The sequence below is a fragment of the Pezoporus flaviventris genome, unplaced genomic scaffold (assembly GCF_033815535.1).
Source record: "Pezoporus flaviventris isolate CSIRO_AGI_PZ_B2104156 unplaced genomic scaffold, CSIRO_AGI_Pfla_v1 ptg000100l, whole genome shotgun sequence".
Lineage (NCBI taxonomy): Eukaryota > Metazoa > Chordata > Aves > Psittaciformes > Psittacidae > Pezoporus > Pezoporus flaviventris.
Genome location: NW_026892648.1, coordinates 3,243,163 through 3,257,378, shown reverse-complemented (window position 1 = coordinate 3,257,378; position 14,216 = coordinate 3,243,163). Strand labels below are relative to the sequence as shown.

Sequence of the window (14,216 nt, the reverse complement as noted above, 5' to 3'; positions counted from 1 at the left end):
CTGGGCACGGTTCACTGTCGGTACATGGGGCCATCCTCTGTACCATCACCCATCCTATGTGTCCAGGGCATGGCGGGGATGGGTCTGAGCGCTCCCCTCCCTGCACCAAACACTTTGGGTAACCCCTGGTCTGTGGGAGGCAGCGTGAAGTCATTCTGGTCCTCCAGCAGACCCCTCCAGCTGTCTGGAGCCAGCGCAGATTGTGGGACGTGTCTGGTGACTGACGGGGCCTCAAATCCACGTTTATGTGAGATGATACCGAGAGTTTTAGGTTTTTTATGAGCGAAGGGGTCGGGGGGAGGAAGGGGTTCCCAGCGCGACTCGGAGGGGAGGCGGCGATGCATGCATGTGCGTGTGTGAGACACGTTTCGTCCCGATGACCCCCAGCTGCAGGAGTCCTGCACAGATAGAACCAGCATCCCGTCACCTCCGAGTGGTGAGGAGCAGCTGGGGAGGAGGTTGGACAATGGTTGGAGCAGAGATGGATCTCTGTACCAAACCAGGTGCTCAGCCCATCCTGCACATCACCAAAGTCCCCTCCAGTCTCTACCCGTGGGATTGCTCCAGGCTTTTCTCAGTAGATGAGCTCTTGTAAAGCTCTGTTGAGCTGGTCTCCTCTTTCCCCAAAGGAAAGCCCGCCTGATGGAGTGCCCCAGCACAACTTCTCCAACACCCAGTGTTGGTGACCCCGGGAGTCGCGGGAGACAAGCCTCATGCTATCATGGTCAGCAAGTCTCGTTTATTTAGCGTGATACACTCATTTTTATAGCCCGCGGTGTTAGGTACATTGTCTGCCAGGATACAGCAAAATCATTGGTTAGTCGGTATTGACGCAGGGGTCTCTAAGTAACTGTAACCACTTCTTGTTTCAACTTGTTTTGACATGTCCCAGCTTGCTCAAGCATTACCGTTGCTCTTATCTCAGCAAGATGTACATCCTGTTTCTTGAGCAACTCAGAATAAGCATTAACCACAAGATAATTGCGGCCTTGAGGCGCAGCCCTGAGGCCTATCTTTCCACCAGCTGCACAGTATCATGACCTCTGTTACTTAGCCATTCTGCTGTTAAGCTCTCTACAACCCAGAGCCTGGTGAGATGCTATAGCTGCTTTCAAACCCCACTGACCCTCCAGGAGAAGCTGCTTTCCTGACCTGCAGCCTCATTTGGTGCATTCTGCTAGTTTCCACGGGGTACCCTCTTTGCAGATGAGGAGCAGATCAGAGTCACCAGTGCTTTTCAGGTGGCCAGAAAGTTGCCTGGTCCAGTGTCAGGCAAGACAAGGCAGAAAGCGATCCAAAGCAAAGCCTGGATACCTGATTCCAAGTGCCCTAAGCTGCGTGGGATCCTGATACGAAGGGGCTTGGAGCAACTGTTTGGCTAGGAAATCTTGGAAGAAGACAGCACATGTCTGATGCACACCCAAGGCCAGTGGCTGAACCTATCCCCAGGTCATCAGATGACTTCCAAAGGTGGAGTGGATGCCCATGGGGAGCTGGAAGCCGTATGCCATCAATGCCCCTTGGTCAAAGTTGCAAGGTGGCCTCCAAGGTCACACACTGCCACCCTTCACTGTGGGATGGGGACTTTCAGGTGGTGCCTGCTCTTTCAGCAGGAAGATGCCATTGCCACTTTCCATAGACACTGGGAATGGAGCAACCTCTCCCCGACCTGCCAGTAGCGTATGCGTGCAGTGACTCTTACCCGGAAAGGAGGAGGGGGGCTGAGGCCTCTTTGTAACCCAATCTCGTCTGCATGGGCCCCTTTGTTGTTATTACATTTATTTATTGATCCCCCTTGGGAAAACCTTCGCAGTGCTGGACTCGCTGGGGCTTTATTAATGGGGGTGGGGGGTGAGGGAAGGGGAGGGAGGGCCGAACAGAGAGCTCAAACCATCTGTTCCCACCAAAGGGATGGAGCAACGATAGCCATGTTTATAAAACTCCTCTGCAACTCATCGTGTTTGCAAAAGGAGAGCTTCCACATCAAAGGTTGTTTCCGCTCCCACTGCTTGGGGGCCCCTTCCATCTTCTAACATCCTGCAAGGATCACCCTGTCTTGGTCCCCTCCTCCCCCTGCAGCCTTGGATGCATGGTGAGGCAGTAGTGGCATCACTCATAGAAGGAAACCCCAGCTGAAGGGAGTGTGCATCAGTGTGTTCATGTCTGATGGTCCAGGGGGACTTTCCAAGTGGGGATCATTCTCCTGGAAGCAATAGACCTCTACCATAAGGCACTGCATGGAGCTTGTCAGGCATTGGTGGTAACACCAATATGTCCAGCGCTGGAGACCTGTCCCCAGGATGGTTAAGTTCAGTCTGCTGGAACACCAATGTTCTTGAAGCCACTTTGCTTTTGCTCATATTTCAGATGTGTAAAAAAGTAAGGAAAACAGAAACCCAAGGAAGGGAGTGGGGTCTGACCACATCAAGTCTGGCTGATGGGGTCCTTCCTAATGAAAAAACTGTGTCTGGCTTTGCTTGAGGCTTGTAGTAGGTTATCTGTTACAATCAGACATGAAACAAAGACGGTTAAACAACAGTGAAATATTTTGACTGAACCAGCATGTTGTTTTTGCTTCCCAGACTGATCTTTATGGACAAGATAAGGGTTTAGTTCTGGCTCAGATCAAAGCTGAATGCCTTGATGGAGACTTGGAGTTGTCATCCATCTGCTGACCACAACCTGGCCCTGCAGCTCGGGGACAGGCTGCTTCGGGGTGAGTGTGCAGGGCGGAGGTTTGGGACATGTCCACGCTGTCACACGTTCCCAGTGTGATCCTGAACAATGGCATGTCAGCTCCTGGGGCTGCAGCTCTTTTGCTGCTTGCTGGTGCTTTATATGGCAGCGATTGTCTGCATGGGGTGATTCACATGTGGGTTGGTGACTCTGCTGGGGTTCGTGCCCATCAATGTGAGGAACAGGGAAACCTTCCATGTGGGAATGTCCTAGTCCAGATTTGGGTAAAACTGAGATCTCTGGAAGATGCTGCCAGCCTGTAGGAGGGCAGTTTGTCATCCCAAGGCTCCTCTGTGCACCCTTTGGTTGTGCAAGGACCTGATATCCAGCCTATGATAGCAGGCTGGTGGCTGGGTAGGGACAGGCTGTCTCACCCCTGCAAACCATCCCTTCTACCCTGGAAGGGGGAAACCTTCCCAGAGACTGCATGAAGCCTTCTTGGGAAGCAGTCCAAGCCCCTCTTGGCTGTGTCCCCTTGGCATGTCCTCCTCCAGGATGCTGGAGAAAACCCGAGTATGGTCCCCTGATCACCCTGGCAAGGCACAGGGAGCACGCTGCTCTCTCCCAGCACTCAGCAGCTTCCCTGGGAACCATGCAGGAAAGAGAAGAGGAGCCCAGACTTCTGGGAGACACTTTCATTTCATGCCTAAGCCACTACTCTGCTGCTCAGCCACACGGCTCCATTAAGTCCCCTTCTGGCTGTCTTTTTTCCATCAATCACCCAGTCTCCACAAGCACACCAGACCGGATCTGGGTTATAAATAAGACAATCAATCAGTGATGCTATTAGATAAACAGAGTGGCAGAAGTCAAATTAATGCTTGGCTTTTTCTTGAAAGGGAGGAAAAAAAGAGACAATTGGTTATTAGGGAGCACTGGTGTGGTCTGGTCTCTGTGCTGCAGCAGAGCCGGGTGGGCTGTTCTCGGCTGCTGTGACTGTGTGCAGGGAGGTTTGGGATGCTGTGAGCAGATGGTCCATATGGGTCACCCTGGCCAGAGCAGGAAGGGGACTGGGGCAGACTGAAGGTGGCCAGGGGGGTCACAGCACTGGGGATGTGATGGAGAGCTCGAAAGCAATGGTGGGCTCTGACCATTCGTCCATAGCGCAACTGTGGGGTGAGGAGGTGTCAGAGCTGCCCTGGTGGGGAGTGAGGGCATGAGGCTGCAGGCAGAGGTGCTAGGGGCACAGTGCCAGGGCAGAGGCTGAGCCATTCCAGATGGACATGGGGAAGAGGAAAGTCACTACTATGAGGCTCTCCAAACAGCAGACAGCCTCTTCTAGAAGGGCATCAAGTCCTGATCTGGAGCCACCAAGGAATAAGATGGTCCAAGGCTGTCCTTTCCAGTTTGCTGTGACCATCTGCCACCTCTTGCTGCTACAAGCTTCTGCTACAGCACTTTGGACTGCCCATGCCTGTTGCCACCCCCAGAGACCTCACCTACAACTCCATCTGCTTCCATGTGGTGGTGGTTGGCTGAACCACTCAAAGCTGCAGGGCTTGTTCCTGGAGTGGGCAGGAACCTACTGCAAATAGGCAGGAGCATTTCCTCGTGGTGGGAGCCTGGTTCTTGAGCCATCCCTCCTGGGAAGAAGGCTATAACCTGTCAAGGACATTCAGTGCTCCATCTCAGTCTGCCAATGACACCAAGCTGTGTGGTTCAGTTGATACCCTGGAGGGAAGGAATGCCATCCAGAGGGACCTTGACACTCTTGTGAGGTGGGCTGATGCCAACCTGATGAAGTTTAACCATGCCAAGTGCAAGGTCCTACACTTGGGTCGGAGCAATCCCAGGCACAGCTACAGGTTGGGCAGAGAAGAGATTCAGAGCAGCCCTGCGGAGAGGGACTTGGGGGTGTTTTATGAATGAGAAAAAGAGCACGAGCCGGCTTCAGTGTGCGCTTGCAGCCCAGAAATCAACTGTATCCTGGGCTGCATCAAAAGGAGCGTGACCAGCAGGTCGAAGGAGGTGATCCTGTCCCTCTACTCTGCTCTTGTGAGAGCTCACCTGGAGTATTGTGTGCAGTTCTGGTGTCCTCAACATAAAAAGGACATGGAACTGTTGGAACAAGTCCAGAGAAGGGCCACAGGGATGATCAGGGGACTGGAGCACCTCCTGTATGAAGACAGGCTGAGAAAGTTGAGGCTGTTCAGCCTGGAGAAGAGAAGCTGCGTGGAGACCTCACAGCAGCCTTCCAGTATCTGAAGGGAGCCTATAGGGATGCTGGGGAGGGACTCCTCATTAGGGACTGTAGTGACAGGACAAGGGGTGAAGGGTTAAAACTTAAACAGGGGAAGTTTAGATTGGATATATGGAAGAAGTTCTTTACTGTGAGGGTAGTAAGGCACTGGAATGGGTTGCCCAAAGAAGTGGTGAATGCTCCATCCCTGGCAGTGTTCAAGGCCAGGTTGGACGAAGCCTTGGGTGATATGATTTAATGTGAGGTGTCCCTGCCCATGGCAGGGGGGTTGGAATTAGATGATCTTAAGGTCCTTTCAAACCCTTACTGTTCTATGATTCTATCGCTGTATGGGTGATGTAGGCATTTTTTAAATCAATACCCTGTGGTTTGGAATAGGCTCTTGTATGTGAAGGACTTGACACTGTTACAGGTTGAGGACTGGGGGAGTCTGGGCTCCTCCAAATCAAGCTGACTCTGTTTACACCTTCATCCCTCACAGATGCTACTCTTCACACTCACCCTGGGGGCCACTTTTCTACCAGCTCCTGCTGCTCTTACCCCACCTCCCACCTCACCCTGTTTTTGTGATGGAGGATGATGTTTGTCTCTTGGCTACCATGTCTACCCCTGTGTGAATAAGCAGCACGTCTGACAGCTCCATGGACTAAACTGGCATTTCCCCCTGGCTCAGCAGGATGCTTTCATGCTTGGGTCTCCTGTGTAGCTATCTATGTGCTTTTTGGCAGCCAAGTCTGCCTTCCCACCCTTCTGCTGGGACTATCTAATGCTCTTCCAGAGCTGAAATACACAGCACCGTGCTCACTGCTCCTCTTTTATCCGTCAACCAAAGGGCATGGATGGTGCCCGATCAAAGCTCATCTCTCTCAACCTAATTTGCGCTTGTTACCACCTGGGGGCTCCAGGCTCCTCGTAAGCTGGTGTGGGAGCAAGGAACTTCTCTCACTATTGGATCAGGGAGGATGTGATCTCTGCTGTCACCCACCTCAGGGAAGGATTCAGGAGGTGCAGTGTTTTGGACCTGCTCCGCTGTTCAGCCCATCATTCGAGCAAGGAGGCTTTCTGCTTCCTATGAGGCCTCACGTCCGGGAAATAGCTCCTGCTTTCCAGTCGCTCTTCTGATGCCTCCTGCAGAGCGTGGGGAGCTCAGTGCAAGGCTGCTCTTGCATCATCAGCAGTTGAAAACAACACCTAAGGTGGGATTTACTGCCACATATGTGGTGGGAAGATGCAGGGACCCATTGCACCCAGCTGATGTATTGGGTTTCAGGGTATGTGATGCACAGGTCTCTCTGAGCGCTGTAATTCCGTCTCTTCCTGTATGGATTTATACTGCTAAGTGGATGGATTTTCTGCTTGGCAGGGATGCTCCCCTAGGACCTTCCCCAGTTTGAAACATCTCTGCACATCTGTATGTAATATTGCTGGGGCACTTAATGAGTGGGCTTTTAGGACATCCCTTTCTTTATGGACTGCAGCTTAATCTGTCCAGGCACTGTGGAGGGACTGATGAACAGCAACCTAGAGCCAGCAGCAGACTCATGAAGCAGTACCAGCTCCAGGTGCTGGAGGATGCCTGGGGCTCTGTGTGAAAGCCATCGCTGTTGGATGGCTTCTCATATAGCGGAAGCACTGTTTCTTTGGTCCCTGAAACAGATTGAGAGGGAAAGGTTTGCTCTGCTTAATAACCTGAGATTGCATGCCTCCGGACCAGGCATGGGGGTCCAGGGTGGAGATGAAGGCAATCTGTCTGTCTGGGATGCTTCCCCCAGGCAAGGGCTGCGCCTGACATTTTCATGTCTGCTAAGAGCTGTCCCTTCCCCCTGCCCCAAAGAGTCATCTGCTATGGTAAATTACCCTGGCTTTTAGCACTGTGAATCCATAATTAGTGCATAATTAATTACCAGATGTTTTTAACACTAATGAAACATTAATAAATGACTGAGGCATGTTGTCTGGTAATGGAACATTAACCAGTGAACCAAGCCAGCACACGGGCCAGGTCGGCTGCTGGCAAGGCAGAGGCAGAGGCAGGGCTGCACGGGACTGAGATCTCCTCTTATAAAGTCCCTGCAATCACAGAAAGTGCCTGGTGGAAGCTGGCTTTGAAAAGCCAGGGTTTCACCTCCATCCTTCTTTCCACCCATCTACCCATCCATCCATCCATCCATCCATCCATCCATCCATCCATCCATCCATCCATCTTCCAAATGGAAAGATGGGGCATGTTGGGGCATTTTGCTAAAAAGTGGAGTGTATTTTTTCCCCTGGGATGAGCTGCAGCTTGATGACATCTCTGCTTTGGTTGATGTTCACAAGCAAAGCATATCGGGAGAGGCCAGACCCCGACACAGTGTGCTTTGCTGCATTCATTGCCCCTATGCCAGGTTCCTGTGATCCCTGCCCTGATGGAAGTTTAATTCAGAGCATCTGGGCCAGTGGCATTTTCCTAATGTGAAATTATTAATCAGACAAGGAAAGTGCATTAATTGGGACTACGTGCCACCTCCAGCCTCTGCTCTGCAGTGGGGCAAAGGCACTTCTCCATCCTTCTGCCTACCCAAGTGGTGTCAGGGTCTGGTAGGATTTTGGGGACATATGGGGATCCCCAAGGGCCCATGAGTGGGGCCATGTGGCACAGGGTGGTGACAACCATCCCCTTCACACGACATAGGCTTTCCAGGGGTGAGCATCCCCCTTGCACCTTCTCAGGATGTCCTACAGGCCAGTTTTTGAGTGCCCCATCCCTCTGTGGAGATAATACCTTAAGCTCAGGCTCTGCATCCCCCTCATTGCGCTCCCCCCATCCACCTCTATCACAGCCAGCTCCACACACAGGAGCAGGGCAGCCAAACCCACATACTCCAGATAAGAAGGAAAATAACACCCAGAGCTGCTACACATCATGAAATGATCATTTAATGAAGACGGTCTCTCCTGGTGCATGTGTGTGTGCGCGTGTGCGTTGTCTGTGTGAGCTTATTTTTATCCCCTCTATTTTTTTTTGATTCTTTTTTTTTCTGTTTTTTATATATATACATCTATAAAAAATTCAAATACAGCATGTCAACAGTGGGAATACTAGGACGTACGGTATTAAATACTGCGCTTGGGTCCAGGCAGGGGAGAGAGGAGGTGTCTTTACAAAACAGGTTTTGGGGCAGGATGGAGAGCAGAGCAGGCACAGGGGCAGCTGGGGACAGCAGGGGACAGCGGGGGACAAGTCTGCAGGGCTCCAGCTCTAAAGGCAACAGCAGAGCTATGCTGCTTTTGCTGGGGAGTGAGACAAATACGTCAACGGGGCGATTCCCTGTATCCAATGTGGTCAAAAGTTTGGTGGTGATGTGGGCTTGAGGGTGGCGAAGGCTCCTGCAGGGTGCTGGGTAGGGAGGGGGGAGCCAGAGGGGCAGCTCCAGGCACTCAGCAAGGGTCAGGGGGGTTTTACTGGTATTTAATTTCCGTCTTTTTTTCCCATAATTTCCTCTTTTTTTTCCCATTAAAATCCTGCCAGCTCCCTGCTCCCAACCGCACTTGTGAAAGCCACCAGTTCTTCCCTCCATCATCCATCCCCTCGGAGGAGATCAAGACCCTTCTCCAACCCATTCACCCCTTCAGCTTCACCACGCGGTCACGAGCTCGGGGAAGCAAGTCCGGTCCTTGGAGGGACCCCCTTCTTCTCTGAGCGGGGTCCACAGCTGGGAGCATCATTCCCCTCACCACCCCCCCCATTTTCATATCCCCTTTTCTCCGTGCGCCGTCACGCTCCCTGTCACCGGGGTGGGTGCCGGGGTGGCGGGCACGTCTTTGGCGTGGGGGGGGTTAGCTGTATGAGCGGGGTCCTCAGCTGCAGCACGGTGACCAGGCTCGCTTTGTCTTGCTTGGGAAAAGGGGCATGGGGACTGGGGGGGGGGGACAAGTGCGTCTCCTCGCTCCAGGCTCGAGAGGATTTTGTGGCTCCCCCTGGGATGGCAGCAGCTCTGTCCTCATCCGAAGCGATGGCAAGAAGCGTGATACGTCCTCAATGTGTGCAAAATCGAAGAGATAAAGAGACTCAACCCAGGGAATGGGGTAGCAAGGCGAGGGGTGGCAGCGGCTGTGGGTGGTGGGAAGGCGTCTTCTGTGCTGGGATGTGATGGACGGACAGATGAGGATCTGCAAGAGGAAGGAGAGAGGTCACTGCTCCATGCTTGGCCATGCCTGGCCACTAAGGGGACACTCCAAGGAGGATTTTGCCTCTTTCCGTAGGGTAATTCACACCTCACTTGAACGAGGTGCCCAAATACATCACCTCCACCTCTTCCTCCCAGGGCTGGACCCTGCCCATCCACTCTCTGCTGTGTTTTCTCTCCTTTCCCATTGCCACTGCTAATGTGGAAGTGACACAGCCAGAGGGGAGCATAGGACCCCGTGCCCATAGGAGCTGTCTTGCAACGGCTCCTCCTTGGGCGCTGAAGGACGGGTGGCACATCCTTTATCCCACAAAGGGACACAAAGGACCAATCCTCCAGTCTTTGGGCAGTGTAGGTACAGTGAAAAGGGATGGGTAGACACCCATGGGATATCAGCCCAGGCCCAGAGAGGAGTAGGTACTGAAGAGGTGGCTGGTCTCTTCTCCCAAGTAACAAGTGATGGGACAAGAGGGAATGGCCTCAAGCTGCACCAAGGGAGGCTTAGATTGGAGATTAGGAACAATTTCTTCATGAAAAGGGTGCTCAGGCATTGGAACAGGCTGCTCAGGGCAGTGGTGGAGTCACCATCCCTGCAAGTGTTCACAAACTGTGTAGATGAGGCCCTCAGTGACATGGTTCAGGGGTGAACTTCTCAACATAGGGTAACAGCTGGACTTAATGATCTTAAAGGAGTTTTCCAACCTAGCTGATTCTATGATTCTATTCTGGGGCTTTCCAGGCTGCCAGCTCCATTAGAAGCCAAACCAAGGACATTTTGAGATGCGTTTTTGGATTTTCTGATCTTGGACAGTTTTTCCTCTGTCACTCCACAAAAGGCTTAATTTCCACGTGGTTTCTTGGCCTCTTAAAACACCATCAGTGGGGAGGGGAGAGGGCTGCTGAGAACGAGACATGAAAGACTGATCCCCCTACAGGCTTTGTGGGTAATATTTGAAAAGCCATTACTGAGATCTCCTCCAGAATACTCAATATGGAAAAGCAGCCAGGTTGGGTATATTTAAAATGAAACTGCAATAAAACCCCCAAACGGCTCATTCCCAATGCCCTTCGCACACATCCCATTCCCAGCCACGCTGGAGTCCCTGGCGTCCCCATATCCCTGCACCCACATCCCATCTGTTACGCCCACGGTTTGGGTAATACTCACTAAATAAAGAGGATGCCATAGGCAGCCAAGACCAGTCCAGCTGTCCAACACACTGCCACGGCTCCGCTGCCCACCACGGCCCCCTTGTCACAGATCTTGGTGGTGGGGGGTGGCATGAAAGAGGAGGTGCTAGTGCTTGTTGTCTCTGCAAGGAGTGAAAGAGGATTGTGAGAGGAATTGGGGTGCTCAGAGATGTGTCCCATGGGGCAGCCCCACTTCCCTGCTACTGAGGACATGTCACTGTCCTGTCCCCAGATTGCCCCTTACTGCTTCGTTGTACTAAGGCTGAGCTGGGGGATTGGGATGATGAGCCAGGGGATGGTGCGGTCCATGAGACTTTCCCTGCTCTGACACAAGAGATGCTTGCATGACCAAGCAGAGCTGGGCATCCCTCCCAGCCTCATCCTGACCAGCCAGATTACTCTGTGCATCAGCTCAGCAGGAATTTGGCTAAGAAATGTTGGTGACATGGCTACAAGCACTCAGTAGAGAGCATCCCCTGCCCAGGGAACACCCCAGACATGGCTGTAGTGGCTGGGCTGGCTCATGGGGCTTGTTCTCCTCTGTACAGGACCAGATGGGTTGTCTGTCTGCAGAGGGCTGCATGGTTGCAGGGAGAGCTTGGATGGTCAGTCAGGCTGAGGCAGCTTTGGTCACATCCAGCAGGTCCCAGAGCATCCCCTCCAGACAAGCTGGGGTGGATGATGAAGCCACAGGGGTCTGTCTCAGCATCTTTCAGACCTCACTGAAGTGTCATGGTGAGGCTCAGCCTTAGGGCCGGGGTGTCCCATATGCAAGGACACGCATGTGAGGGACATGGGTGTGAGGGACATGACAGAGAGCAGGCAGGTGCTGTTGTAAGTGGCATTTGCATTTAGCATGAAGCAGGTGGGTACAGAAGCAAACCCCAAACCCTCACCCAAGCAGTGCTGTGCAGTGTGCCTGCACTCCTTGTGGGGTTTTATCCCCCTGGGGATGAAGGGCTGCAAATCCCTGCTGCTGCCTGAACCCCCAGGAGCCCTACTGGCTGCTGGTTTGGCAAGTGGGGGTATCTCCATGTAGGAGGCGTTTCCATCCAGGCCTTGCATGTACCACATCCCCAGGCAGGGAGCATTGCCAGGGCCCTCAGGGGTTCATGCATGTCCCTGGTAGCACATGGCTTGCCCACACGTCTGGGATAGAGCTTGGAGGATGGGAACACTGAGCACTCTCCATCCCCACATGCACATCTGTCCACCTCACATCTGCAGTGCTGACTAGAAGCACTGCTCAGTGCTGCCCCACTGCTCACCCCTGCCCCATTGACGGTGCCAGCCAGGGGAACTGGTGCAGCGTCCAGCCCCAGCCCTTCTGGGAAACGGAGGGCTGATAACGCCCATTTGGACACAGTCCCAGCTCTTTCCTAGAAACAGAGGCTTGTTAACTTCGTGGCTTTTATTTCGAATTGGCACCGCTCCGAGCTATTGTGTGGGGTCGGAGGTGTGGAGGGGGTAGGACTGGAAAGGGAGGGATGGAGGCCTCAGGGAATAATAATAATAACAATAATAACAGTAATAATAATCATAATCATAGTCATCATCATCGTAATAATCATCATCAAACTAATATGATACCCCAAGTAACCTGGTGAGAAGGATACCAGAACCAAGTAAACTGGGGCACTCAGGTCACAGTCACACCCACTGCCAGGGCCATGGGTATGGGGCAAAGTGTAGGGTAAAGGGCTGCATTCCCCTTAGGTGCTTGGGGATGGAACATGCTTGGAGCCTGACGAGGAGGACCCTCAGCTAGGGCTCATGGGCACCCCTGCTGTGGGCACAACCTGTTTGCATTGGGAAGGGGGCTCTTACCTGTGATCTGCGCCTCTGTGGTGAGGTGCTTGGGCTCCTCTGTCCATGGGGTGGCATGGACAGCCACGCTCCAGTCGCTCCACGTGCCAATGTCATTGTCTTTAGCTGCCACTTGGATGATGTACTCCTTGCCAGCATAGGCGTCCGTGATGGTGTGCGATGTCCCGTCCGACAGCTCAACCTGAGGGCAGCAGGGCGGTCAGAGGAAACCCCATGCACAGGGAGGTGAGACCATCAGCAAGTTTAGCTCGGCTAGAGGGTGATAATGGGACTTTGACGGCACTTTGGGAAGTGCTAAGGGGTTTGGGGCAGAAGCATGAGCTCTGGACAGGGCTTCAAGGGGAGAACTCCCCAGTGGCAGCCAAGCTAAAGGTCTGGTGAGACGTCGTCGTGCTCCCAAACTTTTGAGCTGCTGCAGCAGAGCAGCTTCCTCTAGAGGTCACCAGAATCTAGCAGATGCTTGGGCAGGCTCTGCTTGGGCATGGCGTGGCTGGGTGCTGGAGCTGCTGGCTGGGGTGCGTGCACACGCCTTCTGGGCATCACTACCAGAGCTGTGATGAGTCTTCCCCAGCCAGCCACCCTGCTCCCATGCCTCCTGGCATCCCACTGGCCCAGTTTGCATCCCTCTGGCTGTGCCCTTGGATAAGGATCAAGCTGTGACTAGCTGCCTTTCCTAGAGAAATTCCCTCTGTCCTGTTGTTTCTGCTGCCATGGGAGGTCATTCTGTTCTGGGGGTGCATCTGCTGCAAGTGGACACTCCCCAGGCTGTGTCCACACCTTCCAGGGATCTCTGGATCCAGTCTCTGAGGCTGAGGACCAGCATGCTGCCGGCTTCATTCCCTGCTGTGGTGCCTGTGTCCCCACATGGGGATATAGAATCATAGAATCACAGAATAGTTAGGGTTGGAAAGGACCTTAAGATCATCTAGTTCCAACCCCCCCTGCCGTGAGCAGGGACACCTCACACTAAACCATACTACCCAAGGCCTCGTCCAACCTGGCCTTGAACACTGCCAGGGATGGAGCATTCACAACCTCCCTGGGCAACCCATTCCAGTGCCTCACCACCCTAACAAGAAAGAATTTCCTCCTTATATCCAATCTAAACTTCCCCTGTTTAAGTTTTAACCTGTTATCCCTTGTCCTATCACTACAGTCCCTAATGAAGAGTCCCTCTCCAGCATCCCTATAGGCCCCCTTCAGATACTGGAAGGCTGCTATGAGGTCTCCACGCAGCTTCTCTTCTCCAGGCTGAACAGCCCCAACTCCCTCAGCCTGTCTTCATACGGGAGTTGCTCCAGTCCCCTGATCATCCTCGTGGCCTCCTCTGGGCTTGTTCCAACAGTTCCATGTCCTTTTTATGTTGAGGACACCAGAACTGCACACAATACTCCAGGTGAGGTCTCACGAGAGCAGAGTAGAGGGGCAGGATCACCTCCTTCGACCTGCTGGTCACGCTCCTTTTGATGCAGCTCAGGATACGGTTGGCTTTCTGGGCTGCTAGCATACACTGCCGGCCCATGTTTCCTTCCCTGTGCCTAGGCTGACACAAATCACTTTCTCTCCAGACACATGTTTATCATAAAGGTGCTGGAGGGATGAGGGATGGTGCAGGTCTGATGTAGTCCATCTACATGTGCTGGTGCTCAGCCAGTGACTGAAGCTCGAACAGAACAAGTGGCACCTCATGGATGGGGGGAACTTCATGGCACAGCTCACATGGGTTTTCCATGGATCCCCAGCCACTCAGGAGAAGGGCAGGCATTGGAACCACCAATAGCTGAGTTTTATTAAGAGCTCAGTTCAGTGACAGGACCAAGATGAAGCGAAAAAACCTTCTGTATGGTCCCACAGCCCAAAGAGAGAAAAGCTGGTGCCTGAGCCAATGCAGCTGAGCGATGAATCTGCCCTAGCACTGCAGCTTTACACACACAGGGATATGTGCACACCAGGGGTAAGTGCTGGCCTGGTCAGTGAGCATTGTGGTTAATCTCATCACCACGCTGCTTGCAATGGTACCTGAAAAGCAGAAGAGCACCCTGAGAAAGACCCATCCCTTTTCCAGCTCTCTCAGTACAGCATGTGCAACACCC

At 53.1% G+C, this 14,216-nt stretch overlaps 1 protein-coding gene across 6 annotated transcripts in view; it reads right to left on the bottom strand.

Moving 5' to 3' along the window:
- Nucleotides 1-7,839: 7,839 nt before the first annotated feature.
- Nucleotides 7,840-14,216, bottom strand: part of CNTFR (ciliary neurotrophic factor receptor) — a 205,758-nt gene continuing 199,381 nt past the window's right edge. For 5 of the 6 annotated variants that reach the window (XM_061477151.1, XM_061477152.1, XM_061477149.1 and 2 more), the window contains 3 exons: nt 12,124-12,304; nt 10,274-10,418; nt 7,840-9,088 (listed from right to left, as the gene is read on the bottom strand). In XM_061477151.1, the coding sequence (XP_061333135.1) occupies nt 9,088; nt 10,274-10,418; nt 12,124-12,304 (327 nt within the window). In that variant the 3' untranslated portion in view covers nt 7,840-9,087. Of the gene's footprint in view, nt 9,089-10,272; nt 10,419-12,123; nt 12,305-14,216 lie in introns of those variants that run through there. The other variant, XM_061477148.1, reaches the window with a different exon arrangement.